The sequence below is a fragment of the Centruroides vittatus genome, unplaced genomic scaffold, assembly GCF_030686945.1.
Source record: "Centruroides vittatus isolate TY-2023 unplaced genomic scaffold, ASM3068694v2 scaffold_899, whole genome shotgun sequence".
Taxonomy (NCBI): Eukaryota; Metazoa; Arthropoda; class Arachnida; order Scorpiones; family Buthidae; genus Centruroides; species Centruroides vittatus.
This window is the reverse complement of record NW_027122719.1, coordinates 852,528-878,406: the sequence shown is the minus strand read 5'-3', so window position 1 is coordinate 878,406 and position 25,879 is coordinate 852,528. Positions and strand designations below refer to the sequence as shown.

Here is a 25,879-nt window from a genome sequence, read left to right as displayed (position 1 = left end):
TTTTAATGAAGGGTATTAATGCCTGAAGATTCATGGAACACCCGAAACAACGCATCGTCATGTCGACAACCGTCGCTCGTTCAGAATAATATTTATTATTGATATGTTGAATATAACTATTTGATTTAATTTTATTTATGTGTATAAGCTAATTTATTTAACAGAAAGCGTACACGATTTATTAAACGCAAAACATCGTTTAGTACTAAAGACTCCATATAAATAGAGGAAGTACTGTACAAACGATGTTCGTAATTTGAAATTTAGTGAGGGCGCTTCGTTTCGTCAAGGTTTTCTTACAACAATTACTTTAAAATATAGCAAGAAAAATGTAATGTCTTGACTATATAATAACTTTTGCGATTATTTATCGACACTCAACAATTACAATTCATCCATTGGGACATCGGTGGGCGGAAACCACATTGTTTCTAAAGTGACGTCAGCTTTGTGTCCTCATAGGAAGTTTTAATCGGTAGAAGTTGTATCTGTGTCTGTTTTTCTCTCACTGAGCTCGAGCGAAACAATGTCGTCAGAAAAATCAGAAACGCAAGAAAAACTTAAAACTTACACATTAGAAGAAATAGCTAAACATAACGACAAAAATTCTACTTGGCTGCTCATTCATAACAAAGTATTTGAAGTTACCAAATTTTTAGAAGAGGTAAGTTTTAATTTATGAAAATTCAACAGATCGTCTTTTTCTTTCTATACGTTTATTATTATTTTTTTAAAATTAATTATTATGCAACGTTTGGGAATTGTTTACTAATTCCTTATTTAGATCAAGGTAACGTGGTTTTATATGTTCATTAGTTTCAATGTCAAATGCTTTTGCGAAATAACATTTGATCAATATAAAGCTAATCATCATATTAACAGTATTTAACTTAGATTAAATAAGTAGGGAAAAAAATTATTTTATCTTTGAAGGGTAGTAAATGGTTGCTAAGCTCTTTTAAACAATTAAAAAAAGTTTTAAAAACTAATCTTAATAAATTAAAAATTTTCAAAATAAAAGAATGCTTTAGTCTTGATTAATATTGAGTAGAAGTTATAATTTCGCTGATCAAAGTTTAAATCTTCAGTAAAAATCATATTTTGATTGTTTTGATTTGAATATTAAAATAAGTATTCGAGAATTGACTATTCCTGTTGTTGTCAAGATCTTGCGTGGGGCTAGCCCCACGCAAGATCTTGACAGCAATCTCTGTAGACTGGGCTAGAGTTGACCCCTTTTGCCACTTGGTGGGCCTTTCTGACCGTTGTTTTTGAATAAATGAAATACGTAACCTAGGATGTTTATTAATAAAAAGTATATTTTCTTTTAATAAAAATAATGTTAATTTTATAGGAGTAGGAACCACTACAGGTCCCTAAGTTTTCTCAGTCCTGGGAAAAAATCCCTAGGTCACCCTTGATGGCCCATTCTTAGGAATAGATGATCATGTAAGGCAAATTAATTAATAATGTAAATTGAAGTTAAAAGCAGAATGTGTTATCAAAGATACGTGACTTTAATTTTAATTATAGCGGTTTGGTACAAAACTATGGAAATTAATGTGTTGACTAATGTAAGTATAGTATGCAAACAATTTAGAATCTTCACTATTATATTTAAAAAATTAAAGCTAAAAAGAGACATGGATTCGGATAAGTTGTCTTTCAGTAGTTTACATTTTCTACGAAATATTAAATTTTTAAATTTTCTTTGAAACTATTCAATGTTTAATTATATTTTCATTAAAACATTGATTAATTATTTCCTTTAGTGCAAAATTAGATTGTTTTGACCTCTGAATGTACATTGTCATTTTTTTTTTTTTACACAATATTTGTTTTGATTCTAAGGTTTTAACATGACAGTGTTAAAAGATTACATAAATATTTAGTAACATAATAAACATCTTTCATATAACAATAGTTAATAAAAAAATAAAATATTTAAATGCTTTTTTATTCCACATATATGAACAGTTATCAGTATGATTCTAAGATATTCAGAAACATATATTAAAAATTACTTTTATTACTATTACTTAATTAATTACCACATAAAAGGTATTAGATGATTTTGGATTATGCAAGACATTCATATAATATCATATAACACTTCCAGATATTATATGAATGTTTGGAAGTGTTAAGTCAAATAAAATTTAGTATATTTAAGTATCTTCAAAAAAATTAATTTTTGATTTTAGGTATATAATAGAAATATTACATTTTAAGAGACAATTTTTATACTTTATGAATAAGATATTATTTTGAAAGATATTTAGACTATTTCTTTATTGCTGAATCTAATTAATTTTAAATGAAAATAAAGTTTCTATCTGTTTGTAATTTTTGTTTTCCAATTTCTTTCAATTGATAACAATTTGGAATGACTTTTCCATGGAAACAATCTGTAGTCTATTTTACATGATTTTGAAATGACGTACAGTAGAGCATCGATTATCCGACTCAATTGGGGACTGGGGTTGGTCAGATAATTGAAAAAACGGATAACCGAAAAGTATGAAAAAATACATTATTAGTATAGTGTATTAGGCCTGGTTTAAATACTAGCCTCCCTTTCATGGTTGAGCCAGTGCTGCCAGCTAAAACATGCAAAAATTTAACAAAAATAATATTAAAGTAGCCAAAACATAACCAAATATTGTAGCGCCACATCACTAGCGGACATTTGAATTTGCCGACTAGAACGCGGTCGGTTAACCGATAAGTCGGTTAATCGGGGGTCGGACAATCGATGCTCTACTGTATATTGAAAATTATGCATTGAGATGATTATTGTTGAAACAATCTGATCATGTAGAGTAAGAAAAATTATTACAAAATTGGCTGCTAACTCAAGGAATCAATAGTCAAGTTGTAATGAGTAATTTACAGATTGTATTTTCTTTTTAAAGAAATTTGTGTATATTTCAGGAATATAATCCTTATATTTACAGAGGGCATGATTTTTACAATTATATTGGTCAAATATGAAATCATGAAATGATATACATAAGATTTTTTATTTTTTGATAGAAATTGCTCTAGTTAACTGTTAAAATTGATACTATTATCTTAGTGTAATCTGATAATTTTCACGTGAAAGATAGTGATATTATTTAGAAAGTATACCATATATTTTGGCATTTAATGATTTAAACAACAAAAAAAAAATTTACAGTTATTTCTAATAGTATATTTTCAAAAAATTATTCTCTTATAAATTGAATTACGCATTGATGATCTTGAATGCTTAGCTATCATTTTGGCTGTAAATTATTACTGCTATGCTATATGAAAATAGCTTGTTTTTTATTTTTCTTTTATCATATAAATTTTCAAGCAAAAATTTATGACAAGACAACATTTTAAAACAAATATTTATTTAAAATACTAAAAATTTTAAATATTTGTTATTTTAAATAAATATTTGTTTTAAAATTGTTGTCTTGTCATAAATTTTTGCTTGAAAATTCATATGATAAAAATATATTTCTATCTTTCTTTTATCTTTGTTGTACGTTATACGGTTCTTATATGATATTGTATAATGAAATTTCAACATATGATAAAGAAAGATAGAAATTTTTAAACAAAATGATATTAAAATTTTAAAATAAGATATCAGCTCTTTAAAAAATGTATGCCAATTATGCTCTGAAGCCATTATTCATGAAAACAGGTGCACTTAGGAGTTTTAGAAAGTAACATCAAATTGACAATATATCATGAAATATCCCAGACATTTCAAACTCTTGCACAGGAAAAATACATTCTTAGAGAAAGTATTGACACTGCCTAATAGATGACATAGCATGCTCAATTGAAATAGAAGCATATACAAAATGGCATCATCTTTAGCTGTTTGCACTGCACAGGAACAGTGAGCTGAGCAATCAGATTTTTATGGTTTGAAGGTGTAAAACCCTGTAAAATTCATAGAAGCATGCTAAAGCAGTATGAAGATGTCTGCATTTGTGAGATTGCTCTGGTTGTCCCAGTCCACTTATCACTGATGAGAAGATAAATCACTCTGATGCCATTATTCATGAAAACAGGTGCATTTCTTTAGAAGTTCTGGCCAGTACCATATCTGTGCACAATATTGTCATGGAGTTCTCCAGTATCACAAGTTATGCATTCTGTTGGTGCCTAGGATGTTGTATGATGAGCACAAGATGAATCATTTTCAGACTTCTACAGCCATTTTAATGTGGTGTAATGGCAAAGGAGAAGACTTCCTGTCTTGTATTGACACAGGTGACAAAATCTGGATGCATCATTCTGAGCCTGAAAACAAGAGGCAGTCTTTAGAATGACAGCACATACCTTCTCCTGTTCACTCTCTTCTAAAATGTGAATGGACCAGTTGTGGAGCATTATCAGGAAAAAGGTGAAACAGTGAATAATGCCTGATATATTGCAGTTTTGGAGGAGGAGCCGAAGCCAGCAATATGGAGTTGTCACAGAGAACTTTTTTGTTTAAAGGTGTTCTTCTCCTTCATGATAACATATGCCTTCACATGGCTACTGCAGTCTTTCATACATGAAAAGCTGTTTTTGTGAAAAAAATGTTAATTTCAAATCATACCCATTAACAGGAAAATGGTGCTATGCAATATAAGAGATGAAGTTATATACACATCTGAATTTGTCCTAACAAACAAAGGAAAAATGTAGAGATAAAATAAAATTTATACTCTTATAATCTTATATATAAAATTCTCGTGTCACAATGTTAGTTACAGTACTCATCATAACAGATGGTGTTATGTACAGTTTTAAATATTGTTGCCGGAAAAGTTGTGCAATTTGTTGCTGGAATTTGTCATACTTTTATTTGAATTAATTCAGATATTTCCACAAAGTATCAGCATTCCTAAATAAACAAACATTAATAAGAAATCGTAATTCCATTAAAGTCTTGGATATGTGCTAGAATCTGCTCTTTTTTTTTTTTTTTTTAATAATTAAAAGCATCTTCTATACATTAAATAAATCATCATTTATATTTGTTATAGGTATGGTAAACTCTCATATAATGCATTACTCTATAATGCAAATTCATATAACATGACAAAAAAATTGCAACTAGTACTCATACAAAATTCTAACTTTGTTGTCCAGAGGTATACTTTTTTTTCAAAATTCTAGGCCTAGGTTTTTAACTTGCATAAAATCATCTGATAATGCATGTCTTGATAACACAATTTCCTATAATGTAAAGCGTTTCGTTCTTTCATGTGACAGTAACGGATATTTCCTAGTGGTTCACTGCTTGCTCTCCACCCATGCATTGTATGATGAAAATTGCTTGTTTAGATGTTTTCTATCACTCCTTAAATTTTTGCCCATGAGTTTCAAAACATCCTGTATATAAGTTTAAGATGTAACCATTGTCTGTTATTACAGTCAATGGTTATATCTTAAATTAATTAAATTTAAGATTATTTAAGATATAATTATTAATTAAAATTAATAATTAATTATAATATTAAATTAATATTATAATTATTAATTTTAATATGAGATGGTGCCTAATGCCTCACTCTAGTGCCAAATTCATTTCTAATTTATAATCATTATATCCAAATTTATGTTCCTTGAAAATACTGCGTTGTGGGAAATGGCGTTATAAGAGACACAAACTTAATACAAAAACTGGGATTCAGTTCTAAAAAGAGAAAAACTGCCTTTTATGGTGTAACATTTTCATCATTTTTTAAATTTATGTACATTAAAAAATTTCATAAAAAACTTAAATAAAATTCAACATCATATAAAAACTAAAGAGACTATGATTTCAAATCAAAATCAAAAAGAAACATAGTGTTATACTTACAAATTTATTCCTCATCGTCACTTATTACAGTTGTTCGAGAACGTTTGACTGGCCTTATTTCAAGATCTGAGCTTGTTTCATCGACAAGATCCACTGCACTTCCGGTAGGTTTAGGTTTTAAAAAATCTTTCATTAGATATTGTTTGCTCTTGCTTTGCAAATCTTTATAAATTTCTTGATAGGCAGATAAGCAATTTTGAAGATTTCTTTTAAATATTTCTGCTCTCTCCAGCAGAGGATCGTTCTCTAAAAAGTAAGATTCCATCTGTTTTGCCATGTCCAAACATTTTTCTATACATTTCAGAGTGAAGTTTTTGGTTTCTTCATTGAAGATAATTCTGAAGATCTTTTTAATCGATAATGTTTTGAATATAACTGTCATCAAGTCTGCTTCATTTATTTCATTTTCCGTAACTATTTCTAGAATATCAACAGTTATTTCAGTGAATCCATCGCCTCCTGTTGTGTGTGCAAGGCTTACTATGTTACTATATTCATGCTGAATTGGCTCAACAACATTTTCCTGACTGACAATTTCTGGTAATAAAGCTTTCCAGGAAGCATTTAGAGCATTATCCATCTGGGAACTAGGGGGAGCCGCCACACATTTCCTAAACCATGTTGTAAAAGTACTGCGTTGTAAGAAAATTTCTGCATTTTTCCAACCGCGTTGGAGCAAAAATGCATTACAAAAGTACCGTGTTGTAGGAGGCCTACCTGTATTATATTCAAATTTAATCCAATCATTTACAGCAGTTGTGGGTGTATATTTTTCATAAGCAAAATTATATGTACCTAACACTGGGTTATTTCATTTAAAATTAAAATTTTATTTAAATCAAATATGTATGTATAATTGTCCCATATTTAGTTCAAATTATTTTAACTTAGAAATAGTGGGGCATTGGGCAGCAGTGGTGTGCAGTGACATTTGATGATAGGGAAGCTGTGTCAGCTCTGGATAGAATCATTGAAAGCATTATACGATGTTTTGGTGTATAGCATCCACAAGCTAAACCGTGCTCTGTAAATTCAAAGTATGTTAAAACATAAAAATAATTGCACAGTATGTATTTATATTTTAGAAAATACAAGGAAAGCGGTGCTTCCACAGCTTCCATGGATGGCACGCCACTGTCGGGCAGGTTTCTAAAGGCAATTATCATGCCATTTTTAAATGCAAATTAAAACTTGATGTTAATTACTTTTCTTAGATCAGATATCTCATTAAATGTTCAATTATAAAAAAAACCAAAAAATCAATAAGACTTTTAAGAATTTTAATTGTTATCTATTTATTAGAAATTATAGTAAATTGCTTTGTGTTAATAAATAAATTATGAAAAATACAATATTTTTACTCTTTTTTTAAAAATTATTCTAATTTAAGTGTGCTGCAGAAATTTAATTATAAGTTCAAGTATGTCCTGAGACAAAAAATGTTGAAAAACACTGCTCTAGCAGTTTGCATTTGTTCAATTGAGGACTGAGCAATTTGTGTTCAAATACTGAATTGTTCGAGTTGGGAACAGTTCAAGTACTGAGATACTGCTGTACTTCATTCATAATTTTTATGAATGATTGCTAACCTATGGTTAAAAAAATGTTAATAACAAGCTAAAATCAGCAATATTAGCTGGTTATAATCAGTTACTTATTTAACCACCTAAGATAAAAGGGTTTTTGGACTAATAAACAAATTATGTCCTTCAAATCTGACTTTCACTGGAGTTCAAGAATTACTCAGAAACAATTTTAAGATGTTTTATTTATATGAATTTCTGGAAATTAAAATTGTTTCTGAGTAATTCTTGAACTCCAGTGAAAGTTGGATTTGAAGGACATAACAATTTGTTTATTAATCCAAAAATCCCTTTTAGGTGGTTAAATAAGTAAGGTTAATAACACTTACCTAAAATATTTAAATAAACTTTACTAAATACGATGATTAATCTATAAAAACAAAACACAGTAACAATCTTAAGAGCTAAAGTCTGAAAGCAATGATAACTTAGTTGATAGGAAGGCTAGGACAAAAGAAAAGATTGCACTAACAGTTTTCATTAAAGTAAACCTGATAAAAGGCACAAAACCAATTGAAAATTTTAATATTATAAAACCCATGGGCAAATTTGAGACAGCATGCATGCTTGCTAGAATAAAAAAAAATATTGAATAATGGAATTTGCTCTTAAAAAAGTTGTGAAATTTTATGTGAAAGATTTCTCAAATTTTCAGATTGTATTAGAGTGAAACCATGTTGTAGAAGTGCCATATTGTATGAGGGATAACTATAGTTGTACTGTACTCAGCAAAATATTTGCTGTAAAAAATTATTATTAAATTACAAATAAATAGGAAAAATAAAGAAGCAAATAAATTTATTTACATAAAATTTATTAATTTAAGATCTAAAGTTACTTGGTATGCAATATTAGTATTTTAACAAATACACTAATGCAAAATTTATTTTTATCTACATGGATGGATAGATAGATGGATGTATAGATAGATGGATGTATAGATAGATGGATGTATAGATTTGGCACTGTTTCTTATTAATCCTTTCAAAGCTTAATATTAACAAATATGTCTGTATGTTCCTCATCATGTGACTTTTGTTTCTTTGAAAGGTTCAAATAACCAGGTAAATACCTTCACTGTTAATTTGCAGAAATGTATGTTCCTAAAAATAATATTATAGAATTTAGCACAATGAAAACAGAGCTAACAAGAAAGTAGGTAAAGAGTACTCAAAACCTGTATATTTTTTTTGAAACATTCAAGTTTCTCTTCAATAAAACACTTCTTTTTCATTCGGTATTTGAACTCATAACCAGGATGCTTACTTCTATTTGAAATATGTATTAAATACTTTTATCCTGTCCTATTCCTTTACCTTTGTTAAATATTATTCCTGTATTAAATACTTTTGTTAAGAAAAATATATAAAGTCAGTAGAACAACAATACAAACTTGTAGGGTAACATGTGAACAAATTGAGATAATTAATACTTTGGATATCTATTTTGTGTATTTTTCTGTAGATTATTAAGTTTAGTTGTGATGCAGGTTTTGTTTACATAATGTTACACAGTAGTGCAAAGCATAGTCACCTCATGAAAAATTGCATATGAGCAAAGACATTTTTGCATTTTAGTGATTTTATTTCATTATTTGTCATTTATAAATAAATTTGCACATTAGAAACATGTTTTAAGAGAAAATATTGTATTTTTAAATGACTATTTATTTAAATATTGTTTAATTTTCTATTCTAATCTGATTGATAAAATTTTTATAATTGTAATCGTTGTAATATTTTAAAGTTTTAACATTAAAATATTTTTTGTAGCATCCAGGAGGAGAGGAGGTTTTATTAGAACAAGCAGGTATGTTATTACATGACTTTTTTTAATTTAATAAACTAATATTCTTGAAGTATTAAATTCTTTATGAATCAACTGAAGCATTATTGTAGAAAAACTGATTTTTGATTATTTATGGGTGTTAAATATAATTAAAACAAAAATAGAAGTATTACTACACCAGAGTAATGTAAAATGCACGTACCTATAAGCCATTTACCAATGTGCATCTAAGAGCAAAATATAAAATAAAATAAAATGTCGCAATGGTTTGAAAACGTTTGTAACAGACTTTTATTTTATTTTATATTTTGTTCCAAGACGCACACCAGTAAAAGGCTTATAGGTATGTGCATTTTATAATTAAAAACTTTATTGTTCTATAGATTATTCAATGATGTGATATGTCATTTTTATATATTATTAAAGTTTAATTGTATTTTCTCAGTTCCAATAATTTAATTGATTGGAATTGATTATATGTACAGGTATATATGAAGTAGAGCCCCCACATACATGACCTGACCTCTGAAAATAGTAAACCCTATTAATTATTACATATCTCATTTTTTTTTAAATATATAAATAAGGCAAATAAACACTATATTAACAATAAATAGCATGATACTGTAAATCATAAAAATAACTAAAAAATCTCAGCAGCAGACTTTCTTTTCTCACTAAATCTAAAATTAAATTTAAAAAAAAAAATTAAAGTGAACAAAAAATATTTCTTCTCAATAACTGAACTAAATATTAAGTACAATCAACTAAACCTTTAACCTCCAGTAACTGAAATTTTAATGTCAAATTGATGAATGTTTTCGAGAAGATTGAAAACATTTGTCAATTTGACATTAAAATTTTCGTTACTGGAGGTTAAAAGTTTAGTTGATTGTACTTAATCTAAAGTGGATAATTTAGTTAAAAATTTTCTTTGGCTTATCAGAGCTACCAACATCACTATCCTTGCATTTTGGAGCAATGTTTGCAAAGTAATTAGTTTAAATGAAATGAAGAAAAGCACTTATATCACATAGACATGATGTGTTATAAATGAAACTCAGGCCAAAGACAAATGAGAGGTCCGGTGTTTACTGAAAAGTAGAGAAATAAGTCACAGAAACACTTTCCCAGAACAAGAATGAGATGTTGCAAGACCTCATCATCACACAAAATGGATTTAGCATATAATTAAGAATTTTTATTTTATGTGTTTTTTTTATTGCCAATGGCATAAACCTGAAACCACATATGGCAAATTTACATATGGTGGGGTCCTAATGTATATAGAAATTTATTTATGTATAAAACATCTATATGTTTCAGAAAATATCAATACTAACATTTTTTTGTAAAATTATTTTTTAATTAATGTGTAGATTAAAATTTAGATTTATCTTGCTTGTCTAAAATGAGATAGATATTTGTTTAATTTGAAGTATATTAGTAAAAAGTTCTGACCAGTTTGTTAATAAAATAACTATTATGATATTTAAAATTTAGATTTATATATAAATCTAGGAGGAATGACTTTGTATTTGAATGATATTGACAATTTATTGAAACATATTGAAGTAAGCATTCCGAATCAAATAATTGGGCTGCAATTTGAAAAAATTGTAGACCTATAAATTCTCACTGTTGTCCATTTGTGTGTCTGTTCTTCTTTAATCTCGAGAGCAGTGTTAGATAGATAAAAGCTAATATCAAATATGGAAAGCTTAGGGTCAGAAGACCCCAATTAACTATATATGAACTTTTGGTCTATACTGGAAGTGATATGAATTCAATTTCAAAAATCTTCCCCTGAATAGAGTTAATTAGATGACTGGCATGACTCTCTTGTTATCAGGAAAAGTATGATGTACAGGGGAAAACTACTAATTAGAGGTGAAAAGCATATATTTTAAATTAAATAAATTAAAAATATGATTAAAAATTGCAGCCTGGCATTGTGATGATATCGCAATAAGTAATTGTTTATTTTATTATAAATATCATTTTATTATTATTATTAATTTTTAAAATTCAAATCTGATCTGTTTTGTTTAATGTAAAAGTTCTAAACATGATGTTTTTTCATTTTTTTTTTTTATTAATTTTGTTGACTGAATTCAGAATTGTAATTCTCCTTTTTTCAGTTTACTGTGTACAAAAGGCTATTATAAATTACAAAAAATGTAGTATGCCACAAAACTCTACAGTTGAGCTGTTAAAATTTAAACAGAGGTAGTGGGCAGAGCCCTTGTTATTTATTAATATAAATTAACTAGCTGTTACCCGCGGCTTTGCCCGCTCGGATTTTGCAATTTGATAGAAATAACCCTCCCTCAGTACTTCACTAAGGTTCTCAATTATTAGTTGTTACTAATTTGGTAAAATTACTGATTTTTGTTTGTTTCAAACTATGGACTGCTAATGCACCTAACTTCAAGTTTCAAATATTATGGGATTCTGAGATACGATAAATCTGAGTTTAAGTTTTTTTTCGAAACATAAATGACATTATCTGAAACTCCCTAAATTTAAATAAATAATAAAATGTAAAAATACGGAGCATTCACAAAGATAAAACTTTTGTCGTTTCACACCATCAATAGTCCATCGGAAATTACAAAAATTACAGAGACAATCTTCCCTTTTAGGCAACTGCCTCAGCAACAAACATGCAAAAATGGTAAAACGACCTCTGGTGTTTCGTTACTATCACAATAATATTTTTAAAAAAATTAACAAAGTAAAATTGTGGCCAATGTTATTTCAAATACCATAGTAATTATTTAATTTATAACAATCCAAATACAGTAGAGCATCGATTATCCGACTTAATTGGGGACAGGGGTTGGTCGGATAACTGAAAAATTGGATAACCGAAAAGTATGAAAAAATACATTATTAGTATAGTGCAGGGATGGCGAACCTTTTTGAGTCTGCGTATTATAAGCATACTTAGCTTCAAAGATGTTAAAGCGTGCCAATGTCTTAGACTTCGAATAATGATATTTAAAGAAATTAAACGAATACGCTTCAATAAATGTAAAAAATCTGATTGAAAAAAAGATTATCAGGTGATAAACAGAAAGGATGATTGAAAAAGACAGAAATCATGTGATACAATACGTGCCAGATGATTTCTCTTACGTGCCACAGGTTCGCCATCCCTAGTATAGTGTATTAGGCCTGGTTTAAATATTAGCCTCCCTTTCATGGTCGAGCCAGTGCTGCCAGCTAAAACACGCAAAAATTTAACAAAAATAATATTAAAGTAGCCAAGACATAACCAAATATTGTAGCGCCATCACTAGCGGACATTTGAATTTGCCGACTAGAACACAGTCGGTTAACTGATAAGTCGGTTAATCGGGGGTCGGATAATCGATGCTCTACTGTATATAAAATTATCACACGCATAATAATCAAACGTGGGTTGTATCAGCTTATACTAACTTATAACAAAGTTATAAGTTAGTATAAGCTGATAACAAAATTAACACAATAACTGCACAATAACTGCATAAAATTAGAGTAATAATTAGTTATTGTGTTTAAAAGGCAATTTGAAAGTGGGTGTAGTGACTTGTGTTACAGAACAGGTTATATTCCAATTTTGAATAGCACATGCAAACTCATCAAACAGTTTCTCCTCTAGATAAAGTCACTAAGATTGTCTTTAGAAAATTTAAAAAATTTTTGTGCTCCCAGACAAATTCATCCACTATTGCAATTTTTCCAAATACATGCAAGGCACACACAATTATATATTTGATATAACTAATCTTTAATTCTCTCCCATTAATTTACTGTATGTCCCTGCTTTAATTCAGGCATGATCAATCCAATCACTTCACAGGCTGCAGTTATAAAGGAGAAGAAATATCTCAATCTGTCAGATGTATAAAATCTATTAACTTGGTAACATTGACTATGTTACACTTTTAATGTACCATTTCTTGTCAGAAATCTTCACGCTGGCAACTCTAAGATGTTGTATGGCAAAGTGGGTCTCTACAAGTAGGCAAATATTCCTTTGGTGGCAATAATTATATTTAAAGCTTCATATACATGGTTATTGTGTATTAAGTCTTAAAATCTAGACAATTTATTGAAATTATCAATGGGGATAATGATGTACCTATTTTAATTATGTGAAACATGCATTACAATTCTGGATATTTAATCAAACATAGTACAAGTAAGAATCAGTGCAAGCCACAAAAACAAGCTATCAGGCCACATGTGACTTGATGACTGTGAGTTGCCCAGGCCTACTTTAATTGATACTATTAAAACTCTTGTATTATTTTGTGTCTTGAAAACTGATAAATATTCTGTAATTATCCCTTATCTATGGTTTCCAATGAAAAATCACGACGCGGTTCTTCTTTCTGTCCAAGACTATATATTTCAATCATGCTAATTTCGAATCTTTTAATTTCATTACACCACCAGAGGTTGTGTTATGTGTTCATTTGAGTGTGGCCCCTTTATTGTGACACTCCAGACTTGTCTGTTTTATCCACCAAACTCCAATACTATCGCCATGGAAGAGAATCAAAGAAAGGCATTCCATGTGCTCATCAACAACATGAAAACTGATGTGAATGAACTAGCCAGATTAACCAGTGTTCATCTTGCTACAGCATACAGAATGTTGAAGCAATGTAAGGATGAATGTGGACCAGAACGGTTGTCAGGTTGTCAAGATCAGGACTGAAACAGACTCTTTCGGCAAACAATAAATGACATGTGACACAACTAGTTCTGTGTTACCTGAAGTGGTCTTCATATCAGAGCTGGAGGGACTGGGAGGCCTGAAAGTGAGTGTCACATGCATGCAGCATTACTTGAAACATGTCAGCATCAAGAAATGGCAGACTCTCAATGTACCCATATTGACAGCCAAACACAAATGATGTGTACTCTGGGCCATGACCAATTGGAATTGGAGAAAAGTAACGTTTACTGATGAGGGTTATTTTGAGCAGTTCTGAAACAAATTGACATCATGAGGATATACACAGTTTCAAAAACTGATGCCAACACATGGACCCACTGTCATGGTGTAAGGAGGCATAGGTGCTCAAGGGATCATGCCACTCAAAATTATCAGAGGGTCCATTAACGTTAAATGATATCAAAACATCTTGCATGAATGTCTTTTGGAAATGATGGGTTTGCTCTATCTGGAAGGATATACTCTTTAGCAAGACAATGTGTGCTACATATTGTCCAGTCAACACAACAGTGGTTTGCGGACCACAACCATGGCCCCCACACGGTAGTGACTGACCAGACCCTAGTCGGGCCCGGTATGAGGATGGCCAGCTTGTACTTTTTGCTTTGCTTGGATTTTCTTGTGAAATATTCCTCTATTGTCTCTAATAAATCTAATCTATGTTTTTGTAAATGCATGTTTAATTTATGAATGAAAATAATATTTTTTGTCATTTAACTGCCTTATCATATCCCAAAGCAACTGCAGGGGGCCGAGTGATTAGGTCCTCACCTCACATCACTAAGGTTTCGGGTTTGAGCCACTGATCGTGGTCTGGGGGCCATGACCACAACATTGATGTCCTAGACCGGCCATCCTTAAGCCCAATATTAATCTGATCAAAAACGTATGGATTATCCTCAAGAACCAGCTGGAGCACCATGATCTTGAAAAAGAAAACTTCATCACAAAAGTATAAGAGGTTTGGATGCAATCAATGCCAAGCTGGTGGAGTCACTTGTGAGCAGCATGAAAGAGAATTCTTTGCAATGCACTCGGCAATGCAAGCATTACTCCATTCTTGGCAATGCACTACATTGAGGAATGCATTGTCAAGAATGGAGCAATGATTAAAAAAGTGCTGATTTTCATAACTAATCATAAGTGTCAAGTTTATAGTTTGTGGCTGTGAATGAATTTTATGATTTAATTAAGAAATGTGAAGAGGCATTGCATCAGACAGACCAAAAATACAGATATACAATTCTTCAATGTGTATGCAATAATTATTGATTGATTATAGAAACAAGGTCTATCTAAACCAAGATCAGACCACCTTCTATGCCTTCTAATCCCTGCTTTTGGGTGAGTATTTATCCATTGTTGAGTATTGCTGTTCTTGTCAGTAGCTTGAATATAAGCAGGTCTAAATCATATTTCTGTAATTTGCTCTAAGATTTTATTTATCAGTTATACTGATATTTTTATAACTACAGAAGATAAAAGTAAATGGTTATTTCTCAAAGTTTTCAATTGCAAATTGCAAAATAGTCAACCTGAATAATCTTGAATAAATCTGCAAAATTGTGAAATGAAAAGTGATATCAATTATGTAAGACAATTAAGCAATTGGTTTTTACCTAATTGATATCACCTTACAATTGCTTTGTTCAGGAAGCTAAATATAGTTATATTTAAATGTTTTCAACCATTATTATTACCATCTTAAAAAAAGAATTAAACAATGTAGAGTTGGAAAATTTTTAAATGAACATTCACTCTGAATAGTTTATATCAGGGGAGGCCAACTTTTCTGCACATAAAATCTACTTTTTATTGTAAAAATGTGTCGCGATCGACTTGTTGTCATAGGCATAGTCTAAGTGGGAATGGGGAAGTGTGAAATACATACAATGTTTATACAATGTTTCAGCACAAAGTGCACTCACTGCTTATGAGTCTAGTCATAACTGAATTCATACAGTTGCGTTCGGTTACAAATTTAATACATTAAGTCATGACATCGCTAGCGATCGACCAAAATTGGCTTGGCGATCGACCGGTCGATCGCGATCGACTTGTTGGCCACCCCTGGTTTATGTAAATGATTGATCAATCATTTAGTCAAATGGTTGTGAACTAAATAATAATTGTTCTAATATTACAGTAGAGCATTGATTATCTGAAACAATTCTGGACTGGGGTTGTTCAGATAATCAATTATGTATGAAAAAATATATTAACCTATCCCATGTTGAAGTTTGTTCAAATCCTGACGCATCCCTAAGTACCTTCTTATGGTTGCGCCAGTGCTACCAGCTAAAACATGCACACCAACAAAAATAATATTGGAGTAGCCCAAGAGGTAGCCAAATATTGCAGTGCCACAGCACTAGTGGAAATTTAAATTTGACGACTGGAACGCTTTCAGTTAACCGATGTTTCAGTTGATAGATATTCAGATAATCGATGCTCTACTGTAATCATATTAGAACAAGTGTCATTTAGGATAGAAGCAATAAAAATTAAAATTTAAAAATAGTATTTTAAACAGCATTAATATCATTTGTTTATACTTTATATAAAGAAATGAAACTTAGTTATCTAGGATGCACTAAAAAATTAAAATGGATTTTAATAAAAATTGAATTTACAATATTAAATTTTTATTCAACTATACTTTAAGCATTAAACATCTTTATTACATTTAACATTATTTTATTACATATTTATTAGCATTCTATGATTTAATTCTTATCTTAATGTTTGAATAAAAAGTTAATAATAATAAATTTAGAATTGAACAACAAAGTAATTTAGCTGATTTAAAGTACACATACATATATATTCATTTTAAAAGGTGCATTAACATAGAAGTTATTAGATTCTGAAGAAAACTTTAGGTTTTATTTATTCATTTTTTAAAATTTATTATATTTTTTACTTATTATTTTTAACTCTTAAAGTCAGATGAAGTTCTACTTGTGGAAATTATATATTTGTTTCTGTAAAGAAAATATGTGATTTAATTTTTGTAATATTTTTGCTATCAATTATGTGGAAAATACATAAAGTAATAGCCTTTTCCAGCAACAATTTTTTATTTATCTAACGTTTTCAGCTATCTGTGTAGCCATCATCAGGATCAAACACTTTTAAATAGAATTCTTTAAAGTTTAAATATTTAAACTTAAGATGTTAGATAAATAAAAAATTGCTGCTGGAAAAGGCTATTACTTTATGTATTTTACAATAATCTAGTTCAAGATTAACATTTGAAATTATATGGAAATTATTAAAAATTTTTATTCCATTAATCTTTACTAAATTTTTAAATGTGTGTGAAAATTTACTATTTGATTTAATTTTTACTATAGTTCACTGTAATGCTAATGTAAAATAACAACAGAATAAAATGTTTATCAGAAAAAGAAAACAGGGCTGAAAAAATATTTAAGGTGTTTTTATTAGTGAGCAGAACAAGATACAGGATGTTCCACATAACACTGGCTCCACTCACCAATTGAATAAAATTGGTGTCATCTTAAATGACAAAGCATGTTACGCAAGTTTCCATAATGTTTTGCCAATAAAACTATATTTTCAAAGAGCTTTTGTATTCACTTTGTTTACTTATTTGTCCTCCTTTTTTATACAGATTAAAATAATTTATTTATTCAATTGATGAGTGGGGCAAGTTTTACATAGGACATTCTGTATTAATTAATTTTTTTGTATAAATATTAATTTATTTAAATATTTTTATAAATAAATATTAAAACTTTATCTGTATTTTTTAGCATTATACATTGTTACTAAAAATTAAGATACATTTCATAATTATCTTTCATGATTAATTTTTAATAAAACCAAACTTTATTTATTCTACTTATGAAATTTTTTTCTTATTATTTAATTAATATTATTAAGATAGATTAAAATTTAATAATTATTTTAATATATTTTTATATACTAGGAAAAAATGCCACTGAAGCTTTTGAAGATGTTGGTCATTCCACAGATGCAAGAGAACTCATGAAACAATATATGATTGGAGAATTATGTGAGGTAATGTGATGTTTATCTGTAATAATTGAATGTATAATATACTTTTGTGTTAATATTAGAATTAAAAATATTTCATACTATTAATTAAAATATCATTATTTTATTTTTAAATTTAAATAAATGAACAGATTTCAAATAAATTTCTTAAGAAATTTTATTAGCATTTAATTCAAGATTTTGATTTTAAGAATTTGAGCAAAACATAGTGTCTTTGTTTTTAGCTATAAATTTATATTATTCTTTTATGTTATGAAACATTAAAATTTGAATTGTTAGTTTTGCTTAGGAATAAAAAGTAATTGTTTAAAAGTTTTAATCAGTGAATTAAATTCTGCATTTAATTAGATATGGGAACTGTTATTGTTTATCATTTTAGAATTTGCCACTTTTTAATAGTTTAAAGTACAAGGTTATAAAAAGAGATAATGCATATTTTAGTTTTGATAAATTAATTTTAAATCTTGGCTTTATCAAATTTTACTGAATCCTATTCAAAATTGTTTTTTAACTATTTGGTCTATTAATAAAAATAAATAATTAAAATAAATCTAAACATAGTTTAGTGTTGTTTAATTTATTAAAAAATATTAAATAAATTATAATAATAAAATACGTAGAACCAATAATTGGTGCAAAAAATACAAATAAACAAATTGCTTGTTTGTACCTTTTTTTGCACCAGTTATTGGTTCCGTGTATGATGTTAACTTTATCCTAGTGTGGTGTGTTGTTATAAATTAATATTTCATACCCTTTTAAATTTTCAAATGAGTTTATTTTCTAAAAATATGATAACATGATATCTTTTATACTTGAAGAAACATATTTATTATAATCTATTAAATGTAGACTATAAAGAAATAAGTTAAATGTTTCAAGTAAGCTAAAAAATATATAATGTTAATAACAAGTTATTTATGTCAACTCTAAAAGTGATTTTATAAGTTAAGATTTTATCATAAGATGCTTTATTATAATATTAAGAATGTAACATTTATTTATGTAACATTTAAAAATGCACTTGAATATTTGTTTTTCTTTTGTACTGTAATTCATTACTACTATGTAAAGTGAAAGATTTTTATTGTTATAAGCATGTTTTTAACTCACATATTGAATATTACAATTGAATGGAACTTGAGTTAATTTATCATAACTAAATAAATATTGAAGACAATTGAATAGTTTTTAAATTGAAGAAATAAATTATTTTTCAATTTAAAAAAATAATACTTACTTTTTACTATTTGCCACTATTTCAAAAATTAAATTATTTATAAAAGCAAATAAATCATTTTATAATCTATTAAAATTGATATATTAACATGTATTTACTATATTACGAACAATATATTAACACAGATTTATTTTTATTAATAAATTCATCAATATATTGTATTACAGGAGCTCCCCCTACTTACAAATGTTCAATGTATGAACAATATGATGTCTAAAATTTAAATTTTGTGCAGATTTTGAACTTCTTGCCAGTTGTGGAGTGGTGTTGAAATCAGTCTTTGGCCAATAATAAATAATAATGTAGATTTATTTCTGTTGTGTATCATCATATTTTGTTTTTGCACAAATTCTGATATTCCATTGCCTCTGGTGAGGTGGCATTGAACTTGGTAATGTTGGAGTAACAGCATTTTTTGCTATTGTTTGCAATTTTTGTAAACTTTCATGATTAGTGCTTCAAAAATGTGTCCAAAATGTAATAGTAAATCTAACAATGCTGATAAATGCAAGAACCATGGAAATTAAACTTCATTAGCTGAAATTCATTCAAGTGCGTTAGGTGAAAAAACTGTTTGAAACAGAAATTGGAGTGATTTTAGCAATCATTTGGTTCTGAACATACACAGTATGATAATATGCAAGTTCTCTGAATAAAGCAGTTTTGATTCTAGTTTGAATTAAATATTCAAAGAAGTCAAAGTAGAATAACAATAAAAAATACTCACATTTGCTTTTGTGTATTTATTAAATCAAAAACACATGCCAGTGGTATTTTTTCCATTGCCAAGACTCAAGTCCAATTTACATCACTTCTTTTTGAAAGTCATTTGTTTAGTAGCACTTTTCCTTTTTGAAATGAAAAGTAAACTTTAAATATTCACAATGTTTGCTTTGTCTCTTTTTGTAATGTAAGCATACAAAAATGCTCTCATGAACTTGAACCCAGAAATTTCTTTGGTGAAATTTGGCATTGGTTGAGTTTGGCTTCATAGTCATCACCATCATCTTTTCTTCTCCAGTTCCTTACTGGCAGGTAAGAAATTGCAAGATTGAATAACTAACTATACCGTTCAAATTGCTACTTATTACATCATGTTATAAAAACATAAACTGCTGTTACTACTGCCAATGTGTACTAAACATTTGTGTGGTGGTGTTCTTATAAATTATTAGTCCGAGATTAACATTCTTTAGTGCTAAAATTTCTAATCAATAGATGTGAGAGAATGATAAATTGAAAAATGATTGATGTGGACTTTCGTTTCCATAGTTTAAATAGGATTTGTTCAGAGACCCTAGAAATTGAATGTGGTTTCTAGGAAGGCAATGCATCTGAGAACAATAGATCAAAATTTATATATTTAAAACTATTTTATATTCTAAAAAAATACTTAATTGTTCAAAGTTTCTAGACCATATTTTAAATAATAAATTTTAAAAAACACTATATTTTGAAAACTTGTTTATTTGAAAACAGAAGAAAATGTTTGTTTGTTTTTTTAAATATATGCATTTTTTGCTGATTCTTGAAATAATAATGTGTTTACTTTCAGAACTTATTTATTCTTATAATAAAAATGTAGGTTTAACTAATATCTGTGTTATAGTTTAACAATATTTGCATGTATATTAAATAAATTGTTTAGAATATATAAAATGAATAATTAATATATATATTCTTTTTATTTACTTACAGGAAGATAAGAAAATAACTGGTGATATAGAGGTATCAGTTTTATTATTTAATTATTATATAATACTTTATATAAAACAGTGGCATGTGACTAATTCATATATTTCACAGCCATGTGATGATATTTGCCATTTTTTAAGTGCTAGAACATTTTGTAATAAATATTTGTTTCAGAATCCGTCCAGTTATTCTGGTCATTTTTTGAAATGCTAACCTAGCTTCTGTAGATGTTGAAATAGATATACATTTCAGTATCTGTCTTGTGAAACTAGGCTTTTGAAACTGCTTATTATCACATGGTGTAAAACAAGACAGTTAAATGCTAAACATTTCTGCACTTCTATATATCATAACACAAGATTTCTGGATGTATTCTTGATGGCAATTTTTATATATTTTAAGTTCATATATAAGTTAAGTTACATATAAGTTACATATACTATGTGTGTGTATATATATATATATATTTATTCCTTCTTTTTGTCCTGAGGGCAGTAAGAGATCAATGATTAGTTCAGCCAAAGGGAATAGTCAGGTGGTGAGGAATGAAACCCAATACATCCATGGCTATATAATCCATGAAAAATTCCTAGGTTGCTTGTCTGGATTTGAGCTTGTATCCCTAGAGCAATAGTCTGACATATTAATTGCCTCACCTATCCAACATTGCACTTCCAACAGACTACGCAGGTTGAATGTTAGCTCACTTTGTGAAGTCTGTTTATAGTGAAGCAGTGTTGCAAACATTAGAAAATAAAATTATATTACATTGTTCTCAACATTACTTGAGGATTTATTTTATGTTTGCAACTGAAATATGCAGTTAGATTTTTCAGTAATGTATTAGCATAGTACTGAGTACTACTACATTGCATTTGTTTTTTTTTTCTTTATTATAAAATATAATCTAGTAATGTACTCAGAAAAATTTTTGGGAAGACCTATACTTTGAAATTTTCTTTTAATGAAAAATATAAGTAATATTAAAGTTGCTTCTGTTTTATTTCATTTGGATTTCACAGCCACTAAATATTCTTAAATTCAAAATGTAATCTACAGGCTTCATTTTTTTTTTTTTTTTTTGCTGTGTTGTTACGTTTACAAAAGTAATTATTTACTAAAATTATTTTTAAAAATTGATATAGATCTATATGTATTAAATGGTGTATATTTTTTAAAATCAAATAATCCATGTTCAAACAGTTACAACATATGGAAGTGTAGAAATATTCAATTGTTTTGTTTTACACCATGTGCTAATAAACTGTTAGATATTACTGAAATGATTAGTTTCATTAGACAGATGCTGAAATATACACCTATTTCAACATCCATAGAAATCAGGTTAGCATTCCAAGAAGTGACCAAAGAAACTAGACAAAATCTGAAGCAAATATCTATTACAGGGTATACTAGCACATCAAGAAATGGTATTCTTAAAATGGTAAATTTCAGCATGTGGCTAAGATATGTATTTGTAATTTTAACAATTAATTTTTGTTTTTTATATCCAATTGAAGACAATGAATGGTTATATTATATACATGCTAAATTTTAATTAAAGACCATAACAATATTTATATTAAAATATTCCATGTTCATCATAGACAGATTCTCTCTACTTATTCTCTATAGATAACTCATATATGTATTTGTAGAAAACCTGGATTTATGTTAAGATGCAATGTATATTTTAGTAATATTAGTATGGAGTTGCATACTTTAAGCCAATGCCAGTGTAATATTATCAAATATCCAATATATATATATATATCAAAATTTAGACCAATGCCAATTTATATTGGTATTTGTCTAAAATAGATTGGATTTTTGTTTTTGCATTTTTAATTTGTAAATAGTAAGCAAATTCTGTCTAACAATCAATACATCCACTTACAAAAGAATTTATAGATAAATATATCCCCCTGCAATTTTGTGAAAAAAGAATATTCAAGAAATGAAAGGTTAATGGGTACATTTTAAGAGATGTTATATATACAAATTTAGTTGTTCTATGTGCTCGGTTTTAAAAAATTTTAAAAATATGGGGAAAAAACATAGAATTATGTTTGAATGCATAAATTAACAAAGTACTGATAATCACTGATAAAGATAGAACTTACTTTTAATAGACAGAGAATTGCTTTACGAAAAAAAATAATAATAAATAAGTGTGAAGCAAATCTAATACTTGGTAAAAATGTATGTGATTATCATCAGGATTATCCATATATAGTTAATAGTTAGCAATTCAATATCAAAGTAATCCAATAGTGTTGAAGATAGTGAAAAATTTAAGAAAGAAAATAAATAAAAATAATTTAAAATTTTGATTAAATACAAATTATGAAAGAGATGATGATAAAATACTGTTTAAACACTATAAAAATATAGTTTTTGCATATTAATGTATTAATTATGATGAAAAAATAGAAATTGAATGAGTTAAAACACCACTTAGTAGACTGGAATGCTATAATAAACACTTCAGTCAAATTAAATTGCCTTAAATTGTATTCCAGTAAGGTTTAATTTGGAAAAAAAGTTTTTGACAAACATTTCCAATCTGCAATTGGCGATCTTTTTCAGGTCTGTATATTTGATGATGGAATAATGGAATCAAACAATGACAATTTTTTGAAAAATTAAATGAAAGAAATTCTCAAAATATTTAAAATAGAAATAAAAGTAATAGTAAATATATATAAAAGTTAATAGAGGTACCAAAACCAGTCAAAAACAAGTAAAGATATCCCTTGTCAACTACAGTTTTGAAATAATGCTAGTTTTTCAAGAATTGAGCTAAAAAAATATTAATAAAAAATTTCATTATATTTGAGTTAATATTTTTATTAACTCAATTCTTGATAAAAATATTAACTCAAACGTAATGATGATCAAATTAGTTATAAAATTTTTTAAACCACTTTACTTTGTATTAAAATATAATGTGTCATTTCTACTGCTTTGTCATTAGCATAGAAAATATTATTTTTTACTGCCATTGAGATAGGCAGTAAAAAAAGATGATAAAATTGAAAAACTGATGCTAACGTTCACTGGAATGCAAATAGTGTATATTTTATAAATATTAATATGGTTACCAGTTTTAACTTTAACAAATTTCCAATTCTCATTTAATGTCCTAACTTTGAAAAGATTTGAAAGGCTGGTTTAGTCTTTAATTCATCTGTAAGAATTGTGATGCTTCTGAGCCAATTAGAAATAGTTTTTGTAGTTTTTTTTTATGGTTTACAAAAATTTTCATTATATTTGATGTAAAACTAAATTTTATTTTTATATAACATATTTATAGTTATCCTCCTTTCTTTAATTTCTTATTCTTGTAATGTCTAGATGGCCAAAGTGGTTGATGTCAACTTACTGCTCTGGGATCGAATCCAGGCAAGCCAACTTTCCAGGAATTTTTCATGGTAACCTGTCCTGGATATGTTGGGTCTTGTCCCTTGCCACTGGTTGCTTCCAATGTGAAGCTGGCCAAATTTATGAGGGTAGGGATGAAAAGTCGTAGTTTAAAAAATTCTTATTGCCCATAATCTGTTTTGTTAACTGCAGTTTAACAATCACACCATTTTCTTCAAATTCAACCCCCCATGGTTGATGATGGATGCATTTATTGCAATTTCTAGAGCTGTAATTTGAAATAATTTTTATTTAAATATGTTTATTTTTCAAGCAGTATTTTATGATAATTTTTAAGTGGTATTAATATACAATAAAAAATTCAAAGTAAATAAAGTTTCCATTATCTGAAACAATCATATGAAAACTCACTACCTTGATATTCATCCAGCTGATTTTCCAGAAAAACATGTTTTTGGTCAACTTCTAAGACCTGCTTCAGGTGAAAATTTCCAATAGATGGAACTTCTAAAGTTTCAATGTTCTAATATGTCAAATACAGAAGAGCTCACATGTAAATTTGAATTTAAATCTTCCAGAATCGATCAATAGAATGCGTCCAAGTGTAAAAGTCCTAAATTAGCTGGGTGAATATCAAGGTAGTGAGTTTTTACATTATAGTATAGCCCAGTTTCTAGAGAAGTTTTATTTTATTTGAAACAATCATTTTTATTTTTATTTAAAAATTCATTTATTTAACCAGTTATACAGTTTATTTCTATTTGTATTTTGACTATATAAATTATTGTTGTATGTCACATCTTAGTTATACTTTCTCATATAATATCAATGACTAAACTGTTTTATTATGTGATTATCTTTATTCTTTTATAAAAAGTTTATCATATGATTGGTTATTTATAATTGGAAAATAAGATTATTTGCTTACCAGCACTCATGTATTTTATTATCTAAATATTATATATATTTAAATGTTTAAAATGCATTTTAAGTTTGTATAATTTTATAAGAAAAATAATCTGTTTTTGCTGTTATTTTATTAAAATTTGTCTTGCATTTATTGGAATTTTTTGCTCAACTTTATATTCAGAGCAAAGTACATACAGTTAAGGAATCAGTCATATATCATTTCTTATTTCTTATAATTTTTTTTATTCTGATACAAATTTTTCAATATATTGTTAGCAATATCTTAATTTGAAAAATTAGCAACTATAAAAGTTTAGACAAAACTTCATATTTTTTACTAATTTATTTTCAATCCTTTTAGAAATGTCTCAAAAATGAACCTCTAAAAAATTTCTACAACAAAATTTCATGTATGAGGTTTCTTTTCAAGTCTTGAATTTTTTTTACATATTATATTTACAAACCTTTAAGTGTAAATATCCACTGATCCATTTTTAAGAAATTTTATGAATGTATTCACATATATATTTCCAATTTAAAATAGAATATATTATTCATATATTGAAAATAAGATTTTATATACAGCACTGTCTTATACTTTGAATTTAATTCATTCCATGAAGCCATTCAAAGTTTGAATCAATTTTTCCTGTTAGAAA

General features: G+C 27.9%; 1 protein-coding gene across 1 annotated transcript in view; it reads left to right on the top strand.

Moving 5' to 3' along the window:
- Nucleotides 1-263: 263 nt before the first annotated feature.
- LOC136990315 (cytochrome b5-like) overlaps nt 264-25,879 on the top strand; it is a 35,404-nt gene continuing 9,788 nt past the window's right edge. The window contains exons 1-4 of the mRNA XM_067288707.1: nt 264-664; nt 9,198-9,234; nt 17,904-17,995; nt 20,931-20,960. Coding sequence (XP_067144808.1) covers nt 527-664; nt 9,198-9,234; nt 17,904-17,995; nt 20,931-20,960 — 297 coding nt within the window. The 5' untranslated portion in view covers nt 264-526. The remainder of the gene's footprint in view (nt 665-9,197; nt 9,235-17,903; nt 17,996-20,930; nt 20,961-25,879) is intronic.